This window comes from Panthera uncia, chromosome D1 (genome assembly GCF_023721935.1).
Source record: "Panthera uncia isolate 11264 chromosome D1, Puncia_PCG_1.0, whole genome shotgun sequence".
NCBI lineage: Eukaryota > Metazoa > Chordata > Mammalia > Carnivora > Felidae > Panthera > Panthera uncia.
In genome coordinates, this window is record NC_064808.1 from 96,535,177 (window position 1) to 96,560,681 (window position 25,505).

The 25,505-nt window shown below is 47.7% G+C and overlaps 1 protein-coding gene across 1 annotated transcript in view; it reads left to right on the forward strand.

Annotated features, from left to right (window-relative positions):
• LOC125929689 (Down syndrome cell adhesion molecule-like protein 1) overlaps window positions 1–25,505 on the forward strand; it is a 99,297-nt gene that overhangs the window by 38,350 nt on the left and 35,442 nt on the right. Inside the window, exons 9-13 of the mRNA XM_049641106.1 lie at window positions 1,971–2,170; window positions 2,834–2,930; window positions 3,558–3,686; window positions 20,133–20,300; window positions 22,043–22,113. Coding sequence (XP_049497063.1) covers window positions 1,971–2,170; window positions 2,834–2,930; window positions 3,558–3,686; window positions 20,133–20,300; window positions 22,043–22,113 — 665 coding nt within the window. The remainder of the gene's footprint in view (window positions 1–1,970; window positions 2,171–2,833; window positions 2,931–3,557; window positions 3,687–20,132; window positions 20,301–22,042; window positions 22,114–25,505) is intronic.

Here is a 25,505-nt window from a genome sequence, read left to right on the forward strand (position 1 = left end):
GGGACCCGGTGCCCCAGAGGGCAGCTGGGGGGTGTTTGGACAGAGACTGGGTGCCGTCTTGCACGGTTGCCCAAGCAGGCCATTGATGGGGTATGATGATGAGCTGGGTCTCTGCTCTGCAGAATTCGGTGTGGGGAGGGGTCCTCTTCCCACCATGGGTGGGGGTGGGAAGGTGGAGTGATGTCTGATTCTCACTGTCAACCACTGCCAGCCCAGTCTGTGGGCTCCAGAGTGGCTAATGGGCTAACGGGCATCCCGCAGACGAGAGCCACTGCGTCCTGTACTCAGACAGGCAGGTTTTCCCAGGAAGGGGGTGAGGAGAAGGCAGGGGCAAGGACAGTCTTGCAGGTGCATCACACCACTTTGCTTCCTGGGGTCTGCCCTACGTACGGCTGTCTCTGCTCTAGCAGGCCGCATGGCCTGGGGTGCCCACCTAAGTCCCGCTGTGTCCCGTATGCATTTCCCCAGCATAGTACTTGCCATCCTGTGCCAGGATTGCTAGTCTTGTCTGTGCTCACCGCTACCATGAAACTCCTTGAGGTCTGGTTTGTCCTGTTCACTGTTGGAACCCAGTACAAAGCCTGGCACATAACAGGTGCTCAATAAATGCTCGTTGAATGGATGGATGGCGCCTCCCCAGATACCCTCAGTCAAAGGTAATTTCTCCTAATACCTCTGTGCGACACTGCTCAGATCCTCCACATTTTCATGGGGTTCCTGCAGGGGTCTCTGTCCCCCTCCCCTCTCCCCCTCCTTCCAAGAGGCAAGGACCCTGTCTCACAGCATGCGTGTCCCCCAGGCCTGCCACAGTGCCACGTAATGGCATGGACGCTCAATGCATATTTGTTGACTTGGAGGGAGGAGAGTGGGGACAGGATTTCCCTGGCAGCCGAGACCATCCTTCCCTCTGCCCGGCCCCTCCTCCTGCTGCTAGCCAAGGTGCTCAGGCCCAGAAGAGGGTCAAGATCTAGACGCTTCTTTTCAGGGCACTGGGAGTGGCCTCCTGATGGCCAGCTGGGGCCTTGGTTGTTTCCTGGTGATTTTCTCAGCTCAGCGGGGAGGTGGGGAGAAACCTGTTAAAGCTGCTTGAGGGACCTTAATAATGGCGATGCTCTGCAGGGTTTTCTGTTGCATTTTGTTTGGATGAACAGGGGAGCTTCTCAGCTGTTCGAGAGGAGTAAACCAGCTGAGCCTGAGCCTTGGAGAGAGCCTGAGCCATGGACACAAAGCAAAGGCCCCAGTACTTTAGAGTAGGGTTCATAACTAACCTAGGGTCCAGAGACCACCCCCCCACCCCCCTCAGAAAGTCCATGGATCTGATCCAAGGGGTCTATGAATTTGCATAGGAGAAGAGAGCACATCTTTTTTCCCACCAACTTAGAGCTGAAATGTAGTATTTCCTTCCATGTTGAATATAAGCAACAAACCACAGCAGGAGCAGCACTCGAGGCCCCCACCAGCAGAAAGCCCCCACAGATGCTTTCATACCACACTTCTCGCATTTATGCTTATCGCCGTTACAGAATCGTGCTAATGTAACTCAGCACTAGACAGCATTTGATAAAGAGTAATAAAAAAAACACATATTGATATGTGATATACTATGTGAAAAGTTTGCCTTTGAAGGTTTTTAATATTTGTATAGCCATACTTCAATATATCTGGTTTCCTTTGTAGTTCTATATATATTGTGCATTTTAAAACATGCTGAAAAGGTGTCCGCGGAATATAAGAATCCCTGGTGAAGAGAGAGGCCACTCCAGTCATGGGTGGGGAGGCGGAAAAGGAAGATAGGCAAGTGGGGTTTCTGACAGCCCCCCCAACTTTTAATAGACCCCGTCCCTGGGGCTAAGGCGCTCTGCAGGGGAGGGGTAGCGGGGGCGGGGCCTCTGCACAAGGCACACGCCCCTCCCCCAGGCTGGCCACCCCCCCACCTCACTGGGGCCTCCCGCACCTCCTCCCCTCCCCAGTCCCGGCCATGATCACCTCCCACCCCAACACCACCATCGCCATCAAGGGTCACGCCAAGGAGCTCAACTGCACAGCCAGGGGTGAGCGGCCCATCATCATCCGCTGGGAGAAGGGGGACACGGTCATCGACCCCGACCGAGTCATGAGGTACGCCATCGCCACCAAGGACAACGGCGACGAGGTTGTCTCCACGCTGAAGGTGAGCAACCACGCCCCGGTCTCAGGGGGACCCCACTCTCTGAAAGTGGGGAGCCCGCAATTTTACTGCTGTATCTGTTGGAGGTAGATGGGGATCTGGGAGCCCCTCCCCTCACCCGAAAAAGCACCTTCCCTTTCCTACCTATTTCCCTTCTTCATTCGGGAGCCTCTGCCTTAGAACCTCACTATGCCTCCTTCCTGACAACCCTACAACCCTGACAACCCTACGTTAAATGTGTGGAACCCTCAGCCCCTCTCCCTTTTCTGGAACCCCTGGACTCCATCCTCCCTCCTGGACCCCTCCGCTCCTCCCTCCCTCTGGGACTCCTCAGTTCCTCCCCTTCTCCTTCGACTTTCAGCCCTTCCCTCCCTCTTGAGATCCCCTCAGCCCCTTTTCCCCACTCTCCTGGGGTCCCTCAGCCCCTGTCTTTCTGCCCCCTTGTGCCCCCTCAGCCCCTCCCTGCCTGGACTCCTCCACACCTCCATCCTTGGAACTTTCAGGGAAGAGGAGCCCTTGACAAAGTCCCTTGTGGGCCCCTCTCCCAGGAGACGTGGCCTTGCTGCCCCCCACTAGAGTGAGCCCCCTTCAGCAGACCAGCTCTAAAGCACTCTCCCCATTTCCTCCCTCTCTCCCCATCCTCCTGCCCTGCGGGCCACCTCCCAGCTCAAGCCAGCTGACCGTGGGGACTCTGTGTTCTTCAGCTGCCACGCCATCAACTCATATGGGGAGGACCGAGGCTTGATCCAACTCACTGTGCAAGGTACCTGTGCCCCACCGTTCCCAAGCCCTTCCCCAGGGAGCCAGCTGCCCGCTGCCAGCTCCACCTCAAGAACGGGGTCATCACCCACACCGTGGTGGAGGATGGTAGGAACTGGCCTCTGAGAAGAGCCTTCCTACGCTCTCCCTTCCGGCCAGAGCGGGGCAGTAAGGGCCCTTCCAGGCACACTTCGGACGGCAAGGTTTACACCGACCACCATCACTGTAGAACGCACTGCTGCTTCCAGAAGTGGGGGGCATCTGGGTTTGAGGCCCCGAACCCGGGAGGAGATGAGGGCAGGGAGAGTCAAGCCGGGAAAAGTTGAGAGCTCTTCACGGAGAACAAACAGACTCTCGGGTCAGGGGGATCCCTGCAAGAGGGCCTGCCCTCCCACCGGCCAACGAAGAGAAGGGGAACAAAGCAGGAGACCAAGCTTAAGCCCCACTCTGCCTCTGAGCCCCACCGCTGGGCCTCCCCCTGACCCACCTTGCCCTGACCCCGGGTTCAGAGCCCATGGGAAGACCAATTCCCCAGGACACAGCAGAACCCTGGCCTTCTCTGGAGATAGGCAGGAGGCCATGCTCTCTGCTGCCGTCCTCACTTCTGCTCCTTCCTTCTGCCACTCCCCAGAACCCCCTGACCCCCCAGAGCTGGAGATCCGGGAGGTGAAGGCCCGGAGCATGAACCTGCGCTGGACCCAGCGATTCGACGGGAATAGCATCATCACGGGCTTCGATATTGAATACAAGAACAAATCAGGTAGGGTGAAGGCTCAGCCTACGGTGGCCCTGTGCCCATGCTCTGTCCGTGCCCCCCTGTGGGGGAGTCCTTGGGCCTCAGAGCTGCCCATCTGAGACAAACACACCAGCACCCACCAGGGCACAGGCCCTCATCTCTCCCTAAGGGCAGGACTCTGGTTGGGCTAAGAGCTCTGTGAGAGGGGCAGACGATGGGGCAGTTAATGGGGAGGGAGGAGCGTCAGTCCCTTCTTTCCAGGACTGTCCCTGGGCCAAGGGCGACAAGGTGGTCTGACTTAAAGCAGCTGAAAGGCCCAGAGGCAAAGGGCTATGGGCTGAGTCTGTGGGGTCAGAGACATCATGGATCTGGCTAGTCATCTGGACACTCCTGGTTTGGGATTATGGGAGTGCTTGGGGGTCAGAGAGCTGGACCTTGGTGGTCTGTGGGGGACGGGATCCCCTGGAAAAACCTAGATCTGAGTCTTGTCCTCCTGGTATCCCTTCAGAGCCCTCCCCTGGGACCCTAGCTAGCACCGATGAGGCCGTGAAGCCCTGCGGAGCAGAATGACAATGGGCCCCCAGGTCTCTGGGGAAATGGGGGACCCGTGGTCAGGTGGCAGGAAATGGCAAAGAGGGGGCCTCAGAGGGGGCGAGAGGCCTGGAGTGGACCAAGCCACAGAGTTGCCGCAGGGGCTCATGCTTATGTCTGTTTGACTCTCTCTGGAAGGTACGTGAGAAATGGGCCACCGGGGTTACCCCCGAGAGAGCGCCTGGGTGGCACCCACGTGGGAATGCGAGGCAAGCCTGCTTCTCACTCTGGCTGCTTCTGGACCTTTTGTGTTCATTTAAGCCTTTGTCAGCTTTTCAAAAACAATTCAGAAATGGGAAAAGAGAGCCTGGAGAACTCACCCCTCCCCAGCCCCCTTTCCTCTGCCAGCTCCAACTATTTTTCAGGTCTTCGTGTAGCTCCAAGGTTTTGTTTCTCCTGGGGGCTTCTAGACCCTTCCTTAGCACAGCGCACAGTCAGTGGCTGGCTGGGTGTCCTCTCCTCGGGAAGGACCAAGTCTCAGTCCCTGCTGTTTTCCCAGCACCTGGCACACTGCCCGCCACGGGCTTAGATGCTCGGCAGATGGCTGCTGAGTGAGTCAAAGTGAGACCCAGGAAAGCAAAGTCAGAGTTGCATATTCACCTCTTGAGAAGCAGCTCTGTCCGTGACACCAGGTCAGTCATCTCCGGTACAGGTTTCTCCAGGGAGGCGCCCTGCCCTTGGAAGCTTACTGTCTCGTTGGGCAGAAGAGTCAGGCTGCAGCCGGCCACCCAGGAGTCCATCCCTGAGTGTGGGAAGAGGGTGACAGAGAGGACTGGCTGCCACTATCAGAGGCACCGGGGAAGGCTCTCTCTCGTCCCTGCAGGTGCCGCATTGAGAGCCAGGACTTGGGGGTTGGAAGGTGATGGGCCTGGGTTCAGGGAACGGGGAAGGGCAGAGCCCGGAGCAGGTGGAGTTTACCGCAGGGAGTGGCCTGTCTAGCACAAGGCTCTTGGATACAGTCCTTGGGACTAAAATGTGTTCTGGGGCCTCTGGGCTGAGCTTTTTACTTTGCTGGGGAAGGTCACTGAGAGCCACTCTCGATGAGCTCCCAGAGAGAGACTTGGGTAACACGGCACCCTGGAAAGATACATCTGGTGTCCGTGGAAGAATGGGGTTCTGGGAAGGGAGTGGGAGGCTGTGGCTGGGGAGAGGTGGTGAGTGGCCAGGCCTCAGCAGAGACGCGGGGCACGAGGGGAGAGGGGGCTGACTGTGTCCGTATCATACGTCAAGACCTCCTGCGGCTGCCCCGGGAGAGGGTGGGCCTGTGGGCCCAACCCCCGTATGGCACTGCCCGCTCCGTCTCCCTGCCAGGTTGCTATGGCTGGCGGGGCTCTGCCCTGTCATTGTCAGAGGAGGGGAGGGGAGGCCTGGGCTGTCACTCGCACCCCTCTCCGACTGTCCCTTGCAACCGCCTCCCCGCCCTCCTCCCCCGTGCTGCCCCATAGCCTGCTCCCCCTCCGCGGACCACTCTCTAATGTGTGGCAACCTTTCCCGGGGCCCCGCTGAGCAGGGCAAAGCTGAGAACATCACACATCTGGAGAGCAATGCAGGAGGAGAGGGGGGCAGGAAAGATGCTATCTTCAGAGCACATCCATGCCTTCCCCAAGCCCCTCCGGCTCTCCCGCAAGATGAGGGACTGCCATAGCCTACCCCCAAGCCGGGGGTGCCAGGATGGGTGGGCAGAGTGGAGAGGGAGGGGTAATGAAGACGCTCCCTTCAACAAGGGCTTTGCGCCAGTAGGAAAATAAATCACAGGATCAAGAGCAGGGGGATGCCGGCTGGTCCTTTCCCCTACCCTTGGGTTGGACTGCTCCATCCTGGGGGGACGTCTGTCCTGGCATTTAGGAAAGGGGGTTCTGGGGGAGCCGTAGGGAGTCATCCCTGGCATCAGGCAGAAGCCGTGAGCACAGCACAGCTTCCTCATCTATAAGGTGGGAACGGTAATGCCTATCTCGTGGGATTGTTTTGAGGATTAAAGAGAAGGCATCTACAGGGGCACCTGGGTGGCTCAGTCGATCGAGTTCCAGCTCTTGATCTCAGCTCAGGTCTTGATCTCAGGGTCGTGAGTTCAAGCCCCATGGTGGGCTCCATGCTCGGTGTGAAGCCTGCTTTAAAAGAAAGAGAGAGAGAGAGAGAGCATCTAGCACAGGGCTGTCGTAAACCTTTAATAAATGTGAGTTCCTCTCTCCCTTCTAACTCACATACCTCATGTGGCAATTTATAGTCCTATGGGACTCGCAGGCTGAAATATATGTCTGTCAGTCAGCAACATGAACTGAGTGCCAATAATTTTTTGCAGAATCATGCAGCAGCCATGTGGTAGGGAAAGAAAAAGAAATAGAGTGTTGCCCTTGAAGCTTACAGCGCAGTTGGCGTGAGAACATACACTGCGCGCACACACACACACACACACATGCACACACGCACACACGCCTTCAGAATCATTACAAAGCACTATCCAAGCATGTGTAATACTCCGCAAACAGTATTACGTGATAACTGAAAAAGGTATCCTAGGGAACAGATGGGTGACTCAAAGGAAGGAGGGAGCTGTGTGTGTGTGTGTGTGTGTGTGTGTGTGTGTGTGTAAGTAGATCTCCTTCCACACAAGGAATAGTAGAACAAGAACAGTTCTTGAAAGCAAAAGACTTGGGTTGACCAAGCATCAGAACTGTGTGATCTTTAGCAAGCTACTTTGGACGTCTCTTTGTCAAATGGAGACAATAGCGTGTAATTCTCAGAATGGCTGTAAGGATTAAACAAGTGTGGAGACTTACGTGGAAGCACTTAGCACAGAGCCTGACACATCCTTACCCTCCACGGGTCCCTGTCCTGTCCCTCTCTCTCTTCCTCCTGCCCTAGACCACCCCCAGACCAGGTCCAGACCAGCTGCTCCTGACCCCCTCCTTTGCCTCAGTTTTGTCTTTGCCAGGTTTTCTGCCATGTTGCTCATCGTGCTAATTTTCCAAGGGAAATTACCAAGTCTGCCCTTTCTAAACCATCCCGCTCACGCTGACTTCTCCTGGCCCCGGGCAGCAGAGTAATAATACATGAATGCTGAATGATAAATAGCACCATCCACACAAATCTATCAGATGGCGCTGTGCAGTTTTAAAAATGCAGACACTACATTTCACTTCTGTTCCCCAAGCAAGGAGCAGGAATGGGTTCTTTGAGGATGGCCCTCCAAGCCCAGAAGGCAGCCTCCTGGTGCGAGCTGTCGGCCACTGTGGGGTGAGCCAGCCTGGTGTGTGCTGTGATGTTCTGTGTTAGCTGGAGTGTGGCTGTGAGAGGGACTGATGCTGGGATGTCGTGTGCGGTCGTCGTGACCCAGGGAACCTCTTCTGGGTGCTGCAGAGAGATTGCCATGGGTGGGGGTGGGGGCGGGGGCTTAGTGCTGTCATGCAAGGAGAAAGTCAGAGAGGCAGAATGGATTTGTTTCCCAAGTGCAGGCAGCTAAATGCTCCAGATGTGGCTTTTGTCCAAGCTGCTCTCCCTCTACAGAAAATGTGTCTTCTGAAAGACCAGAGGCTCCAGGTCCCCTCCCGGCAAGCAGTCCACAGAGTAGAAGGCACTGACATCTCCCCAGCCACTTCCTTATTTTTTAAGAAGAATATTTTTGCATCAGAAACCCTTTGATGAAGAAAGGGAGAGAGCGCCCTTAATGAAATATGTTAATCTGGGTAAGCCAGGCTCATATGAAAGGGAATATTAAAACAGACAATATTCGCCAAACCCAGCTCAGTACTCAGAGCTGAAAAGGAAAGAGAAGAAAATAGGGCCCCTAATTTCAGCTATTCAGGGTCAGAGAGATGGCAGTGATCAAGTTTGGAAAATCAGCTAAAGGCCTTCAGATTTGACTCTGATGCATTAGCCTGAAAGGGCTGTGGGGAGAGAGTTTTTATGCCAACATCAAAGATGATTTGGGAACACAAGGTCAAATCCACCTGCAAACGACTGGTAAAAGCAGAGAGAAAGGGGCCACTTTCTGGGACCCTCCAGGCCCCAACCCTTCTGTGATTGGCGGCCTAGTGTGGCAGGGAAGGGAAAGGCAAGGCGGGGTATTTATTGTGACTACAAAATGCAGAGGAACTCTGAGTCCAAAGTAAAGGACACACAGTGGCTCGGATCTAACACCAACAGTGGGTTTTAAGTGCCCAGCACATGCCAAGTGGAGACAGGCAAAGCTTTATACATGGCTCCCGCCTTTAGGGAGCTTAGTGTCTCCTTGGCCAGTTGCTACTGAAACAGTGAGCCCTGTGCGGCAAAGAGGGCTGTAAATGCTGTAGGAGTTCAGACGAAAAGAGTGGAGAAACATGGAGCCCGAAAGGTATACACAAGCCAGATGTTGTAGGGCCTGAGGTCCTGAGAAGAAATTTTGTTTTTGTCCCAAGAACAAGGAAAAACTATTGGAGAGTTTTATGCAAGGGGACAGCAGTATCAGATTTGTGTTCGAGAAGACCACTCTCAGGGCCGGGACAGTGTTCGGCCGGCAGAAAGTGCTTGATCCTATTTGTGGGGTGAAGGATGGCTGCAGTGTGTTGAACACATGGAAGGGGGTGCACAGTAGGCTCTGGGATGTTGTTTCCCTGGTCCAAGGGGGAGGTGACAGTGGCTTGCCTGGGGCGGGGATGGAGATGGAGAGAAATGGAGAGATTTAAGAGATACATGGGACACAAAAGCTATAGAAGAGTCCGGAATAACACCCGGCACACCGTGCGCCTATTTCCTGAGGTGCAGATGTGAGGAAGGTGATGGGTTTATAGGGGGTATGGTCAAGACTTCTGTCTTGGACATGTTGAATGTGAGCTGCCTTTGAAACCTCCAAGAAGAGACGTCAAGTAAACAGTTGGCTGTAAGAATCTTGAGTTCAAAGGAGATGTCCAGCTGGACACAAATCTTCACGTTATCTGTGTATAGATGGAAATAGAAGGCAAATATGGGGAAATTCTGTAAAACGAAAGAAGTAGAACCTAGGATGGACTGGAAGAACCCCATCTAACCATTAATGGGAGGGTGGGAAAAATGCACCTGCAAAGCAGAGAGAGGAAAAATAGCCCAAGACGTAAGAGAAAAGCCAGAGAGTGTTTTATCAGGGAAGCCAAGGAAAGAGTATGTCAGGAAAAGGGAGAGGTCCAAGAGTTGAACACTCCCGAGAGGCCAGGTGAAGAATTGGATTTGGTGACGTGGGGGTTGCCGATGCCACGGAGATATAGTGCCGATATCATGGGGGTGTGAAGAGTAAATGGTGAATGTTTACATTGTCCAGCACCACACCTGGTGCATCACAAGTGCTTGGGAATTATTGGCTCTTCTTCTCCACTAGAGTCAGCTGGTGCACCCCACCCCCACACTCTCCTGTGGCCCTGCTAAAGCCAGCAGGTGCACACAATCCACATTAGGGACAGCCCTTGAGCATCTGGGTCTGGTGGCTAGGCAGGCTTATGTTTCTAGGCCCCATGGGTCTGAAACAATCAGAGAGACAATTCTTGGCAGGCTCTCACCCCCGGGACACTGCACAGACAGCAAACTAAAACACACCCCAGGCTTCTTGTGAAAAGGACCTATTCACTTGTCCTAGAGCTTCAGCCTAAAGGGCAGGCTTCGGGTTATGACACATCCTAAGACTACTGAAATGTTCTAAGAGAAGGTGGGCTAAGGGAATGCCATCCTTGTGCTTTCCCTTGGCCTCACTACAGCATACCAGTACATCCCAGGAAGGAGCTCATACACTTGTCTGGAGCCTTGACTTTTGCAACTATTGCCAAGGGGACACCTCCAGATGGCCTGGTCTGGAGGCCAGCAGGGTTTGTGATTGCGGTCCCATTGGACAGTATGTATTTGTATACTTTAAAAGCTGCTGTCTAAGAATCTGGCTTCCAGTCAGCCTGAAAGTCAGCAGGTGCTAAGATCCCTCCCTCTGGAACACTGACAGGTCTTGGCACACCCTCAACAACTGGGACCGATCCAGAATAAATCAGGCTGTTTAGACAGTCACAAAGGTTCAAGAGACAACCAAGGGCTAGGGCAAGGTTAAACAATATGGTTCATCACCCACACAAGGCCACTCCTTCAAGACAAGGGGAGGTGGCTATTTTACCTAATGCACAGAAACAAACACAGAGTCAAGCAAAATGAAGAAACAGTGGAATATGTTCCACATAAAAGAATAACATAAAACTTTAGGGGGAAAGAACATAATGAAATGGAGGTAAATAAATTACCTGATAACCAGTTCAAAGTAATGGTCATAAAGATGCCCATGGAACTTAGGAGAAGAATGGATGAACACAGAAGACTTCAATAAGGAGACAGAAAATATTAAAAAGTACCAAAGAGAAGTTACAGAGCTGAAGAACACACCAGGGGGTTCAAAGCAGACTAGACAAAGCAGAAAAAAGGATCAGTGACCTGGAAGACAGGGCAGTGGAACTCTCCCAAACAGAGTGGCAAAAAGATAAAAGAATTTTTAAAAGTGAAGATAGCTTAAGAGACCTATGCAGCAATATCTAGCAGAGTAACACTCCCACTACAGGGCTCCTGAAGAAGCAACAAATGGGCAAGAAAACTTATTTAAAATAATAAAGGCTGGGGCACCTGACTGGGTCAGTTGGTAGAGCATTGGACTCTTGATCTTGGGGTCATGAATTCAAGCCCCGCATTGGGTGTAGAGCTTACTTTAATAATAAAATTAATAATTAAAATTATTTTAGTTTGATATTTAACTATTATTTATTATTTAATTTATTATTAATTAATTTTAATAATAAATTAAAAATACAAAAATAAAGTAATAATGGCTGAAAATTTCCCTACCTTGGCAAAAGAAACAAACATCCAGATCCAGGAAGCCCAGAGAGTTCCAGACAAGATAAACCCAAAGAGAGCCACACCAAGACATATTATAATTAAAATGTCAAAAATTAAAGATAAAGGGAGGATCTATAAAGCAGCAAGAGAAAAATATCTTGTTATGTACAGGGGAAAGCCCATAAGATATTAGATTTCTCAGAAACTTTGCAGGCCAAAAGGGAGTGGCATGGTGTATTCAAAGTGCCAAAGGGAAAAAATTTCCAACCAAGAATACTCTACCCGGCAAGGTTATCATTTGGAATTGAAGGAGAGACCAAGAGTTTTCCAGACAAGCAAAGTTAAATGAGTTCATCACCACTAAATTGATCTTACAACAAATGTTAAAGGGACTTCATTAAGCTGAAGAGAAAGGGCACTAAATAGTAACAAGAAAACATACAAAAGTAAAAATCTCACTGGTAAAGGTAAATATATAGTAAATATAGTGGGTTAATCACTCATACGGCTAGTGTGAAGGTTAAAAGACAAAAGTAGTAAAAAATGCATAACTACAATAATTAGTTAATGGACACACAAAAAGATGTGAAGTGTGTCATCAAAATCATACAACAGGAGGAATAAATAATATAGAGTTTTAGAATGCATTCAAATGTAAGTTGCTCTCAGGTTAAAATAAACTATTATATATATAGGCTATTCTGTGTGAGCCTCATAGTGAAAACCTAGGTACACAAGAGAAAATGAGAAAAGAATTTAAGCACACTGCTAAAGAAAGTCATCAAACCACAAGTGAAGAGACCAAAAGAAGAAACAGAAAGAAACTACAAAACAGGCAGAAAACAATTAACAGAGTGGCATTAGTAAGTACTTACTTATCAATGATTATAGGCATACATCGGAGATACTTGCAGATCACCAAGAGAAAGCAAGTCAGATGAACTTTTTGGTTTCCCAGTGCATATAAAAGTTACATGTACACTATTCTGTAGTCTATTAAGTGTGCAATAGCATTCTGTTTGGAGAAAAAAAAAACCTATGTACCTTAATTTTAAAATAGTTTATTGTAGGGGAGCCTGGGTGGCTCAGTCAGTTAAGCCTCTGTCTCTTGATTTTGGCTCAGGTCACGATCTCATGGTTTGTGAGTTTGAGTCCCATATCTGGCTCTGCACTGACAACACAGAGCCTGCTTGGGACTCTCTCTCTCCTCTCTCTCTCTGCTTTTCCCCTGCTAGTGCTCGCCCACGCTCGCTCTCTCTCTCTCTCTCTCTCTCTCTCTCAAAATAAATAAACAAACATTTAAAAAAATAATTTATTGTAAAAAAAAACGCATACTATCATCTGAGCTTTCAATGAGTCATAATCTTTTTGCTGGTGGAGGGTCCTGCCTCAATGGTGGTGATGCCTGCTGATCAGAGTGGTGGTTGCTGAAGGTTGGGGTGGCTGCAGCCATTTCTTAAAATAAGACAATAAAGTTTTCCACATCAGCAGACTCCCCCTTTCACGAGTGATTTCTCTGTAGCAGGTGATGCTGTTTGATAGCATTTTACCCACAGAATTTCTCTCAGAATGGGCATCCAGTCTCTCAAACCCTGCCTCAGCTTTATCAGCTAAGTTTATGTCATATTCTAAATCCTTTGCTGTCGCTTCAGCAGTCTTCAGAGTGTCTCTCCCAGGAGTAGATTCCATTTCAAGAAACCGCTTTCTTGGGGCGCCTGGGTGGCTCAGTCAGTAAGCGTCTTTGCTCGGGTCATGGTCTCATGGTTCGTGAGTTCAAGCCCTGAATCAGGCTCTCTGCTGTCAGCACAGAGCCCACTCTGGATTCTCTGTTTCCTCCCACCTCTCTCTCTGCCCCTACCCTGCTCACCCTCTCTTTCTCAAAAATCAGCAAAACATTTAAAGAAATTTAAAACAAGAAACCACTTACTTTGCTTCTCCATAAGAAGCAACTCCTCATTCATTCAAGTTTTATCCTGAAACGGCGGCCATGCAGTCTCCTCTTCCTTCAGGCTCCGCTTCTGATTCTAGTTCTCTTGTTATTTCCACCACACCTGCAGCCTCTTCCTCCACTGAAGCCTTGAACCCCTCAAAGCCCACGCGAGGGTGGCAATCAGCTTCTTCCAAATTCCTATTAATGTTGATATTTTGACCTCTTCCCATGAATCACAAATGTTCTTGAATGGCTTGTAGAATGGCAAATCCTTTCCGGAAGATTTTCAATTTACTTTGCTCAGATCCATCAGAGGAATCACTATCTGTGGCAGCTATAGCCTCATGAAATGTATTTCTTAAAATAATAAGACTTGAAAGTCGAAATGACGCCTTGATCCATGGGCTGCAGAAAGGATATCGTGTTAGCAGGTGTGAAGATGGCAACCGTTGTACATCTCCATCGGACCTCTTGTCAGGTGCATTGTCATCGAGCAGTAATATTTTGAAAGAAATCTTTTTTTCTGAGCAGTAGGTCTCAACAGTGGGCTTAAAATATTCAGCAAACCATGTTAGAAACAGATGTGCTAGCATCCAGGCTTTGTTGTTCCATTTATACAGCATAGGCGATGTAGATTTAGCATAATTCTTAAGGGACCTAGGATTTTTGGAATGTTAAATGAGCATTGGCTTCAACTTTAAGTCACCAGCTGCATTAGCCCCTAACAAGACAATCAACCTGTCCTTTGAAGCTTTGAAGCCAGACATTGACTTCCCCTCTCTAGCTATGAAAGTCCGAGGTGGCATCTTCCAATAGAAGGCTGTTTTATCTACACTGAAAATCTGTTGGTCAGTGTAACCACCTTCATTAATTCTCTTACCCGGATCTTCTGGATAACTTGCTGCAGCTTCTACATCAGCACTTGCTGCCTTGCCTAATACTCTTATGTTACAGAGATGATTTCTTTCCTTAAACCTCATGAACCAGCCTCTGCAAGCTTCAGGCTTTTCTTCTGCTGCCTCCTCACTGCTCTCAGCCTTCAAAGGATTGATTACACAAGAAATAATAAGTGTTGGCAGGGATGTGGGAAAAAGTTCTGCACTTCTTCTTCTTGCACTGTTGGTGAGAATGTAAATTGCTGCAGCCACTATGGAAAACAGTGTGGAAGTTTCTCAAAAAATTGAAACAAGAATTATTGTTGGATTCAGCAACTCCATTTCTAGGTATTTATCCAAAGAAACCACAAATACTAATTCAAAAATATGGATGCACCCCTACGTTTGTTGCCGCATGATTTACGATAGCTTAAGATATGGAAGCAACCTCAGTCCATTAATAAATGAATGGATGAAGAAAGATGTGGGATGTATGTACACACACACACACACACACACAGTGAAATATTACTCAGCCATAAAAAAGAGTGGAATTTTGCCATTTGCAACAACACAGAGTGGACCTGGAGGGTATTATGCTAAGTGAAATAAGTCAGACAGAAAAAGGACAAATACCACATGATTTCACTTATATGTAGAATTTTAAAAAAAAAAAACAAAACAAACACACGTAATAAACTTTGTAGATGTAGAGAACAGATTGGTGGTTGCCACAGGGAAGGAGTTTTGAGAGTGGGTGAAATGCGGGAAGGACGTCAGGAACTACAAACTTCAGTTGTAAAATAAATGAGTCACGGGGAAGTAATGTACAGCATGGTGACTGTGGACAATAATATCGTATTGCATGTTTAAAAGTTGCTAAGATGTGGAGCCCCGGGTGGCTTAGTGAGTTCAGCGTCCGACTCTTGATTTCAGCTCAGGTCGTGATCTCACATTTTATGCGACGGCCCCACATCCGTCTCTGCACTAACAGCATGGAGCCCACTTGGGATTCCCTCACTCCTCCCTCTCCCTCTCTCTCTCTCTCTGCCCTTCTCCTTGCACTTTCTCTCTCAAAATACATAAATAAACTTATTTTTAAAAAGTTGCTAAGAGGGGCGCCTGGGTGGCGCAGTCGGTTGAGCGTCCGACTTCAGCCGGGTCACGATCTCGCGGTCCGTGAGTTCGAGCCCCGCGTCGGGCTCTGGGCTGATGGCTCGGAGCCTGGAGCCTGCTTCCGATTCTGTGTCTCCCTCTCTCTCTGCCCCTCCCCCGTTCATGCTCTGTCTCTCTCTGTCCCAAAAATAAATAAAAAAACGTTGGGAAAAAAAAAAAGTTGCTAAGAGACTAAATGATGAGGATTCTCATCATAAGAAGAAAACTTTGTAACTTTGTATGGTGACAGATAGTGACTGGACTTAAGGTAGTGATCACTTCACAATGTAAGTACTGAATCATTATGTTGTACACCTGAAACTAATATAATGTTATATGTCAATTATACTTCAGTAAAAGAAAGAATTCTGTGAGGTAAATGGATGCATGAAACTCTTGTACTGTTGAGGAACTGGGGCACATAGACTTGAAATTTCTAAAGTTAGTTCTTACAAAGAACACAGAAATTTCAAAGTGGAATAGGAGATTCGGTTTGCTCATTTTAAGGAGGTGCGTTGTGCCACAAGGAAATTACTGTCTGAACTTTGGAGGGTCGTGTGTGAAGCCTCCACAGGACTGGAAATGACTCAGCAGAGCACACGTGATACCTGTCTCCGGTGTTCCTGGGATTTCTGAACCAAATCCCCACTAGCTCGACCGTTTCCCTTGCAAGTTTCTCACACGAGGCAGAAGCAGAACTCTAAAAATGCCTTAACGCAGAATTCCTCAGAAGCGCGCCCAGATTTTCCCAGGCCCCTAAAAGTGATGGAAAAGCAGCCTCACAGTTCCAGGGGACAACTTTGGGCCTCAATGTGAACGTGACAGAAGTCCACTGGAGCAGAAGATGCTTGGAGGGTTGGGGAGGAGTCTCCCTCTGTGACAGCAGCAGAAAACTTAGGTGTCTCAAAAATCATTTCCATTGAAGCAAATCTTCCCAAACCATATGTTAAGGTCTGGCTTCCTCTGTGACCTCTGACCTCTCACCTGTGTCCTTCGCTTCAATCACTCCCACCCACCCGGCTGTGTTGGCTTTTGTCTCCTTCCTCCTCACATCCCACGGCTCCTTCTTTTGCTCCAAAAAAGCGACCAGGTTGAGTTTAGAGACAGTAAGCCTGTTTATTAGAAAAAGGGACATGGGTTTTGCTGGAGATTCTCCAGTTTCCAATCCAGTGTTGTGCCTGGGTGAGAAGAGAGGACATTGTAGGATATTAGAATATTCTAGAACATCATGTCCCAAAATACTGTTTTCTGACAGCACCTTTACTGTTGCTAGTATAGTAAAAACTTCAGATCCTAAGTTCCACTTCTAAGTATTTCTGGGTCAAATCTAAGGGGTGGAAATTGGATATTAAGATGGGGGCCACAATAGTTTATGCCACTGAATTTATAGAATTACCACTAATCGCAAGTAAAGGGTGTAGGTTACCTCAGGAAAGATGAAGTTTAAAGGCATGATGAAACACCATGAAGTCATTCTTCACCAACAAACCCCCAATTCCATCCTTGAAAGCAGGGATCTGAAACTCTGTCACAGGAACTGGAAGCTCCAAGAGAGATTCTACAAACAGTGGAGCCAAGAGCTGGAGGGTAGACTAGAAGTTTCTGGGGGAAGTCTTCCTCACCTACAGAGGCCAGGTTCCTGCAGTTCAGCAGTATCACATCCCTGTACAATTCCTGCTCTGCATGAGACGGTTCTATGTCTACACCCCTGAATGTCAGCCGTCCTTGAAACACAAAACAATCTACTACGTGGCCATGGGCAGAGTTCATAATCTGACCCAAGATGAAACCAGAGAGCTAAGAGAACTGGTTGTGACTTAGGAGAGTGTCCTGCATTATCCAGTAAGATCATTTTTTGCACGGTAACGTTCTCCAGCTCTGGGGAAAGAAGATACCATTTGCTCCATGAAAACCACCGTGGAGCCTCTATTTTTCTGGATGATAAATTATAAAATTAAGGCATCAACACAGGCATACACATTTTTGAGTGTGGTATTTATGGCATACAGGATAAATTGTGTATACGTCTCAGATGGAAAAGTTATGGTGAGTCAGAAATGTGCTTCTCAAATTTTAATGTGTGCAGAAACAAAATGGAGCCCTTGTAAAAATGCAGACTCTCTCTAGTTCACTTCTGGGGCAGGACCTGGGTTTCCACATTTTTAACAAGCTCATTTTTTACTAGTGAGCACCAATGTCTGTGGTCCAATGAAAGGGTTGTATGGAATTTACAGGCCTAATAGGATCGTGAGCATAGCAACAACAAACCCTTTCGAAAATTTACTATGTACCGCGTATCTTTCTAACAGTTTTTTATATATGAATGCATGAACCACATAAATAATCTGAGAATAATAATATTATTCTTCCTCTTTTATGAGAATATTTTGTCAAACATCCAGTAAATGGTAAAGCTCGGGTTTTACTCCAATTTATCTTAACTAGAATTTATCTGAAAAGAGCACAGAACAATACGCAGAGACAGCCCTAATGAATGTTTATAGCAGTTTCTGTAACTGAGAAGAATAATAGAAACACGTTAAGAAGGTAACAAGAAAGAATGAATCAAATAATGTTAACATTTTATGCACATAAACATACATAAAAATAGGAAGTATGCATACACGAGAAGTGATAGAGACCAAATTTTCATGTCAGCGAAACCAAGATTATTTTCAATTGTGTCAATCTTGTAAATCTATTTTTGGATGTTGCTCTTTGTATTTTGTAAACACACTAGGGAGATGAACACACACACTGAGATAAAATGAGTTAGAGCAATCATTTCCAAGTCTTCTATTTCTTTGAAAATTTGTATCATTTGTGCTGAGCTATATTTTAGAAACTTAACACACTTGACATGCGTTAATAATATGATTCTTGTAGACTTTTTTTGAAAATACAAAGAAGTAGTAAAGAAGAGAATGTGACATGAATGTGTGAACTATAATGGAAACAGAGGACCAAGGCCTGATGGATTAAAACCCCGGTTTGCAAAGGCTAGTATCTCCAAGGAAACAAAAGTGACAGCCTTCATTTTCCAAAGCAAACTACAAGCAAAGAGAAACTAAGAAGACAATGTGATGGTTTATATACATCTCTCAGTAAATCCCTCCGACGCCTTTACTAATGATAGAGGGGGAAGTATTAACTTTATAATAAGTAGAGGAATCTGACGGAGGGCCACCTAAGCTAAGTGAACAATGTTAACATCCACTGTCCTGGGACAAATTGATAGCAGGTGACTCACACACAGAGGGACATGTTATCGCTGCTGTGATATTGGTAAAAACGAGGAACTAATAACCTGAATCTATTGTGAAGAAAATGTCAGTTTTATGTATATTTCCATCCACAGTACCTCCCATGTTAATGTTTCTTACCAATATAGAGAGCAAGGCTCTTCTAATAATATGTATATGCAAATATATATATTTTGTTTTTCCTTAGTCTCTCTGTGTTCAGACACATCATGTGGGCCTCCTCCCTCACTGACTCATGGTTAATATCCCCCTCCCATAAACACGGGCAAATTGAGTACAATGCGTGAGCTGGCACCAGCTCCCAGAATGCCACAGAGAGAGGTGTAGCCCATTCCCTCCCAAACCAAAGAGGTGTCCGCAGCAGGTAGGAGCCATCGTATTTGCAACCCTGGCTTAACCTGCCAGCCACAGAGTGACTCTCTGGGTGGTTGGGGTGTTTTTAAAAGACAAGGAGAAAATAATGTGCCTCTGAGCATCCACAGCCTGCCATTTGTGACTTTGGCTCATGAAACCAAAGAATTAAATGCAAAGCTGCAGATGGGGAGCTGGGCCGGTGCCCTCCACAGATGCTGAGCCTATGAAGCTAGAAGTGGTGTTTTGAAAACCATCAAGACCTCAATTAACCAGAATCTGAGGGCATGGGTTAGTCTCTTCTGGTGAACTGATTTATCAGGCATAAGCCTTTTTTTAAAGGGGCCGGGGGAGGGGGGGGAATCTTCCTAACAGTCTTTCTAGAATATGCTTGCCTCCTCTCCTGTTCTAGGGATTAAACAGCAGTGAATGCAATTTAATCTTTTCTACTGAGAATTTTCAGGACCCTCTACTGTGGATTTAAAAGGCGTAGAAAATTAGACTGAATAGTGACATCAGGACATGCCCCGGGAAGATTTTTAAGCCTTACTATCAGCTTGTTTCCTTGTGCTCTGCCTTTTTTTCTTTTCAAAGTGAAGGGCCAATAAAGTAATCTAGTTATGAATTCTGGGTTTGGAAGATCCTAGCTGAGGCTTTGCTGTAACTGCAACCCCTTCCCATTTTTCTTGGGAATCCCCCGGTAGAGGCACAGCAAAAATATATCGAATGAATGACTGGGTTCCTCTGGACATGCAGAATGTTTACTGTCACAGGATTCCTGTGTGGCATTTTTCACTTGCTAAACAGCCCTGGAATGGCCTGCCAGTCCCCTTGGATGAATCAGGAACATGCTAATCTCTTTGTTGGCTCCTGACCTTAAGGACTCAGAGAGCATTCTTCTGCTAGTGAGCAAAAGAGGGTAAGGTTTGGGCTGGGGACTCTGGCACTCAGTCTGTCCACCCAAAGACCAAGTAGCACTCAAGACCACCACCACACAAGTGCACAAGGAAATGAAACATGGAGGCATACACAGAAGGAAAAAGGGGGAGACTTGGCTTCACCCTTGGCACTGGGTTGATAGGTATCTCATGGTTACAACTGGTCACTGATGTGGTGTGGGAGACTGGGAAGGAAGGCACTGGCTAATCACACCCTTAAGGATAGCGAGCAAATGGGGATCTTGAAAGGGACCTTGAGGAACATATTGTTTGACCCCTATCTGAGGCTTAAACTCACAAGCTGGCTCAGGGCAGAGGAGAGCCAGTGCCTTGGCTGCTCATGTTCTCCGGCATCCCTTGGTCTCCTTGAGTTTCATGGAACAGAATCCTTGTACTCTCTGTGAGGTGGTTAAGGCCTGTGCCCTCTGGCTGCAGTCTGTGTGAGCTGGCCCTCCTCTGGGCATCACAGTGGAGATTGGGATGTGCTGGTGCTTGAGACTGGGGAAGGGCTGTGAGGTTTTCCCGGCTGTGGTTTGAAATGGGTGCTCTCTCTCCAGATTCCTGGGACTTCAAGCAGTCCACACGCAACATCTCCCCCACCATCAACCAGGCCAACATCGTGGACTTGCACCCAGCCTCTGTGTACAGCATCCGCATGTACTCCTTCAACAAGATCGGCCGCAGCGAGCCGAGCAAAGAGCTCACCATTAGCACCGAGGAGGCCGGTGAGCACTCTGGCCTTGTGGCTCTTTCCCGTGACCTTGGGGATCAGGGCCATCTGAGGTCTACACCCACCCTGTGCACTGACAGTGGGCTTACAATTAGAACAGGGAAGGAGAGATCCCAAGGTATTTGTTTGTGTCTGCCTTTGGATCATTGGAGGCTCTTAGGTTTGACCTTTTCCAGATGGAGTTATAGACACTGGGCTTTGGGGAGCTGTCCATGGTTCTTACCCACTCCTCTGGCCCCAGCCTGTCTGGAAAGGGTGGAGCACTAGTGCCCTGTATTATTTTCTGTGACCTTTGTTTTGGAGTTTTTCTGAAAACTCAAACAAGCCTTCTCTCCCTATATGTTCTCCTGCTATTGCAAAATAGAAAACAATACCAAAAGTACATGTCACGTATATGTGTAGCTTTACAAATAATAATAAACCGGGGCACCTGGGTGGCTCAGTCGGTTAAGCATCTGACTTCAGCTCCGGTCATGATCTCTCAGTTCGTGAGTTCGAGCCCCACATCAGGCCCAGAGCCTGGAACTTGCTTCAGATTCTGTGTCTCCCTCTCTCTCTGCCCCTTCCCTGCTCACACTCTGTCTCTCTCTGTCTCTCAACAATAAATAAATGTTAAAAAAAATTAAAAAATAATAATAATAAAGCAAAAAATAGGATAAGCAACACTCACTATCAATTACCAGCATGCCAGGGGTCCTCCCTCTGCCCCCTCCCAACCATAACTCCATGCCTCCCTTTGAGGTAACCAGTAGTCATTCTTTATTTTCTCTTTTATACTGTCACTACAGTGTATGTATGCAGAAGCATGTTGTTTGGTTTTGCCCATTTTCCCAGGGAATGTATTCATTAAATTACTCTTGATATATTCTGTGTCTTCCTTGCTTTGATCGTTAGTATTTTTGTGAGTTTCATCATTTGTGCATTTTCAGTGCTCTGTAGTACTCTCTGCCATGATTATACCACAGCCTCTTTGTCCATTTTAACGAAGATGGACATTTAGGTGGTTTGCAGCTTGGACCTGTGAACATTTTCATACTTGTATGCTTACAGAGGCCTGTGAGTTTCTCTATAGGATAGAAGTAGTTGCAGAATTACAAAGGCATCAGATGAGGACACTCCTACCGTTAACTGGAAATGCCAAGATGTCTTCTAAAGTATTGGGCCAGTTTCCTTTCCCATGGCCAGTAGATATAAGAATTCCTGGGACACCTGGGTGGCTCAGTCAGTTAAGCATCTGACTTCAGCTCAGGTCATGACCTCACAGCTTGTGAGTCTGAGCCCCATGTCTGACTCTGTGCTGACAGCTCAGAGCCTGGAGCCTGCTTCGGATTCTTTGTCTCCATCTGTCTCTGCCCCTCCCCCACTCATTCTTTCCCTCCTTCTCTCTCTTTCTCTGCCTCTCTCTCTTTCAAATATAAATAAACCTTTAAAAAAAAAGAATTCACACTACTACACACCCTTACCTACACTTGATACTATCAAACTTTTAAAAATTGTTCCCAGTCTGCTAAATGTAGAGTAATATCTCGTTGTCATTGCTCGCTGCATTTTTAGCAAATGATGATGGAGAATGGAGAGGAAAGGTAAGCCCTATGACTGTTTTATGGGGGGTTCTCTGCTTTCGTGTATGAGCTTTTCCTTTGTTCCCAGCAACCCTCCAGCTGAAGAGGATGAGAGTGAGCACATAAGACTCTTCTTCCCTGACTTAACTTGTAATGTTGTTTCCCCCTCCACCAGCTCCTGATGGGCCCCCCATGGATGTCACCTTGCAGCCAGTGACCTCACAGAGTATCCAAGTGACCTGGAAGGTAAGTGAGGTCGAATTTCCCACTGAATGCCTCCATGCCTCCTCCCTTCTCAACCCAGGAATGAAGCCCCAACAAGCTTGCTGATCTCTGATTTCTTATAATTCTCATGCCCAGTTTTTGTTTTTGTTTTTGTCTTTGTTTTTGTTTTTGTCTTTGTTTTTGTTTTTGTTTTTGTTTTTGTTTTGTTTTGTTTTGTTTTGTTTTGCTAACCACAGTGAGGCCCGAGGGGAGGAAAGACAGGAGGATAAAGGGATGGGTCCCCCCACCACTCCCCACCCCCTCTCCGCCTTGGCACTCTGAGGCAGGCCTGTACCTGAGGTGGGATGAAGAATTTGGCAATGCTAAGCAGGGAAGATGGGTTTTCCACCACACCGGCCTCTCTTCTAAGCCCCACATGCTGTAATAGGTCAGGAGTTGGGTTTGACTTTGTACAAAGTTCAAGGGAGCCCTGTGGATGATGAGAGATGACAGAACAGGGTCTTGCCCTCATCTTGGCCCTCTGACTGGAGCTGGGAGGTATAGCAATGTGATCCCCTATCTTCTCCTGGTGAGGCCTTCCACAGGAGTCTTGGTGTTTTCAGGCCTCAGTTTCCTCCTCTATGAAATCACTGAAAATAACTGTCCTCCCTACCTCTGGGGCTGGATGAGGGGCAGAGACCTTAAACTCTACAGGATGTCCTGAAGACCCTGTCACATGAGAAAACTCTTAGAGGAGACCTCACAGCTGGGCAGAGAAACAGATCGGAATAACCTGGAGCAGGAGGGAAACACCGTCCTGGGTAATTCTGGCGAACTCACCACCACATCGCTGCCGTGGGCCCTCAGGGCCGCCTGTTGCACTGACTCTTCCAGGCTTCAAGTATTTTCTCACACTGGCTTATCTGACCCTCTGTTCCTGGAGGTAGCCAGAAGAGGTACTTTTATCCCGACCCATCAGAGGAGGCCACGGCACGGAGTTTGGGAACAGGGAGCTTTCGTAGGGCCTGTATGTGTTCTTCTTGGAGTTTTCCCATCCCAACAGTGGGGCTTGGGGGGAATGCCTCCTCTGCTCCTGGGATCCGACCTCCACAGTCATTTTCTGGCTCTAACTGAAGCTCAGGCACTTTAGTTCTCCCCCAGGCCCTTCAACAAGGTAGACTTAAGAACGGGAGAAATGCAGAAGGGCTTAGTGATATTTTCCTTAAAAACACTACACTCTTGTGTGTGTCTCCCCATCCCAACCCCCACCCCCCACACCCACATAGACACACAGCAGAGCCTGTTCCTTCTTTCCCCAGAGAAATGACCAGAATGAAAGTGAGGTAGGGACTACACAGTTGGGCCTTCCTGGGAACCATGCCCAGAGCCATGGTTCCACTTCACATCCAGATCTGGGCACCAAGGCTTTCCTCAAAAACTTGGGGGGGGGGGGTGAAGCCTAGAGTCCAACCCCAAGTCTGTCTACATCCTGGTTCTGGACCCATTTCCTAGGAATACTGTCAGGAAGCCAGGAGGTGGGGGCAGGGAATGAATACATATGTAAAACACTGAGCCGTTTGGCTACAAAGCTCTGACCCGGAGGTCGATAAAAATTTAGAATCAGATTTATTTCTCCAAAGTCTCATAATGAAAAATAAAATTGATTAGAAAGTTAGAACTTCAGAATGAACCAACCCATCAATAAATTTTGGCCTGACTTCTCAGGGGATTTTTTTTTAACACCAAGAAACAGATTAATGAAAAATAAAGATTCACTTGAAAGATAAGTCACTTCATTTTAAGACCCTTTCCGTGAGATGGATCGCCACTGCTTTATGACATAAATTTGCAATCAGCCCTATTGATTTCTTAATGCTTCAGAGAAATATTGTTAAGATTGATTTAAATCCTGAGTGTGCCTGTTGGGGGTGAGGGGAGCAGTGGAAGGGAGAAGAGAGAGAGAGAGAGGGAGAGAGAGAGAGGGAGAGAGAGAGAGAGGGAGAGGAGGAAAGAAAGAGGAGGGAGGGAAGGAAGATCTGTCAAGATTTGTATAAATATGTGAATATATATATGTATATAGCAGGGTGTGCCTGGATGCCCATCCAAGGCCTCTGTCAGTATATGTTGATGTGAATATGTTGGTATATATCATGGCCTAGATGGCTGTGGTCATGTGGACACGTGTGTTACTCTCTGAGCGTGGCAATATGGATGTGTGTATGTAATATAAGAGTATGTGTCATTATGAAGGTGGGGTATCACTCTTGAAGGTATATTTGTGTCTATAATAGATGTCTCTGTGTGTGTGGGTGTGTATGTAGATTTACATGGGCAGATATGAGAATTCAGAAATTTGCTCACTTAAAAACTAGCAAACAGGACTGCCCAAGTGCAGAGAAACATTATTCAGGCATTAACAAAAAGTCAAGTCAATTAAAAACACACACACCTATTTAGTGAGTTCAAAACAATTATGTTAAATTAAAAACTTCATTTTATTAACAGCGAGCTGAAAATGCAGTTCATTTAAAACATTCATTGAATTAAAAAAAAAATAGTGGGGCTGTTTTACTAACTTAATTGTTTTTGATCTCACGATTTTTTTGTATAATAAAAGGTAGGCTTTTAAATTAACTTCATTATCTTTAAAACCCTGATTCAAGTTGTTTTTATATGCACTGGGGTGGGTGCTGTCTCTCAATTTCTAGATGGGCAAGTCTGCTTGTTAAAGGAGCCAGTTTCTGTCTGTGAGTCTAAGTATACATGACTGTAGGTAGGTGGATGGATTACGGTGTTTGCTTTGATGGGTCCGGATGTGTGTGTTCGTGGTTCCGGATGTGAGAGGTATTAGGATCGCGTGTGTGCATCTGGTTGTGTATCAGGGTTGAAGCTTGGAGTGAAAGCATGTTTTCTAGCCCCAGACTCATGGCACTGGTGTTTTCTCTGTTCTCCTGGCTGACTGGGGCCAGTCCTTCATCCCCACCAGCCAAGCCAGGGCTCCATAATGCCCCCTTCTTACTGCGTGTCCTCATCTACCTCTGTCCCTGCGTCTGGGGGCTGGCTTCAGGCCCCAGTCCCCACATACCCCAGCCCTTTACCATGATGCCCAGGGCAGTGTAGCTCCCTGCTCCAAGAAGGGCTGGGCACACACCAAAATCAAGGACTCTTTTTTTCTGTTTTAAATGTGGTAAAACATACCCACCATTTTATTCATGGCTAAGTGCACAGTTCAGTGGCATTACGTACATTCACAGTATTGTGCAACCATCACCACCGTCCATCTGCAAAACTTCTTCATGATCCCGAGTAGAAACCCTGCCCCCTATTGAATGATAGCTCCACCCCCAGCCCCTGGTAACTTCTAGTCTGCTTTCTGTCTCTGTGAATTTGACTATGCATGTGACCCCATGGAAGCTGTATCAACACAATATCTG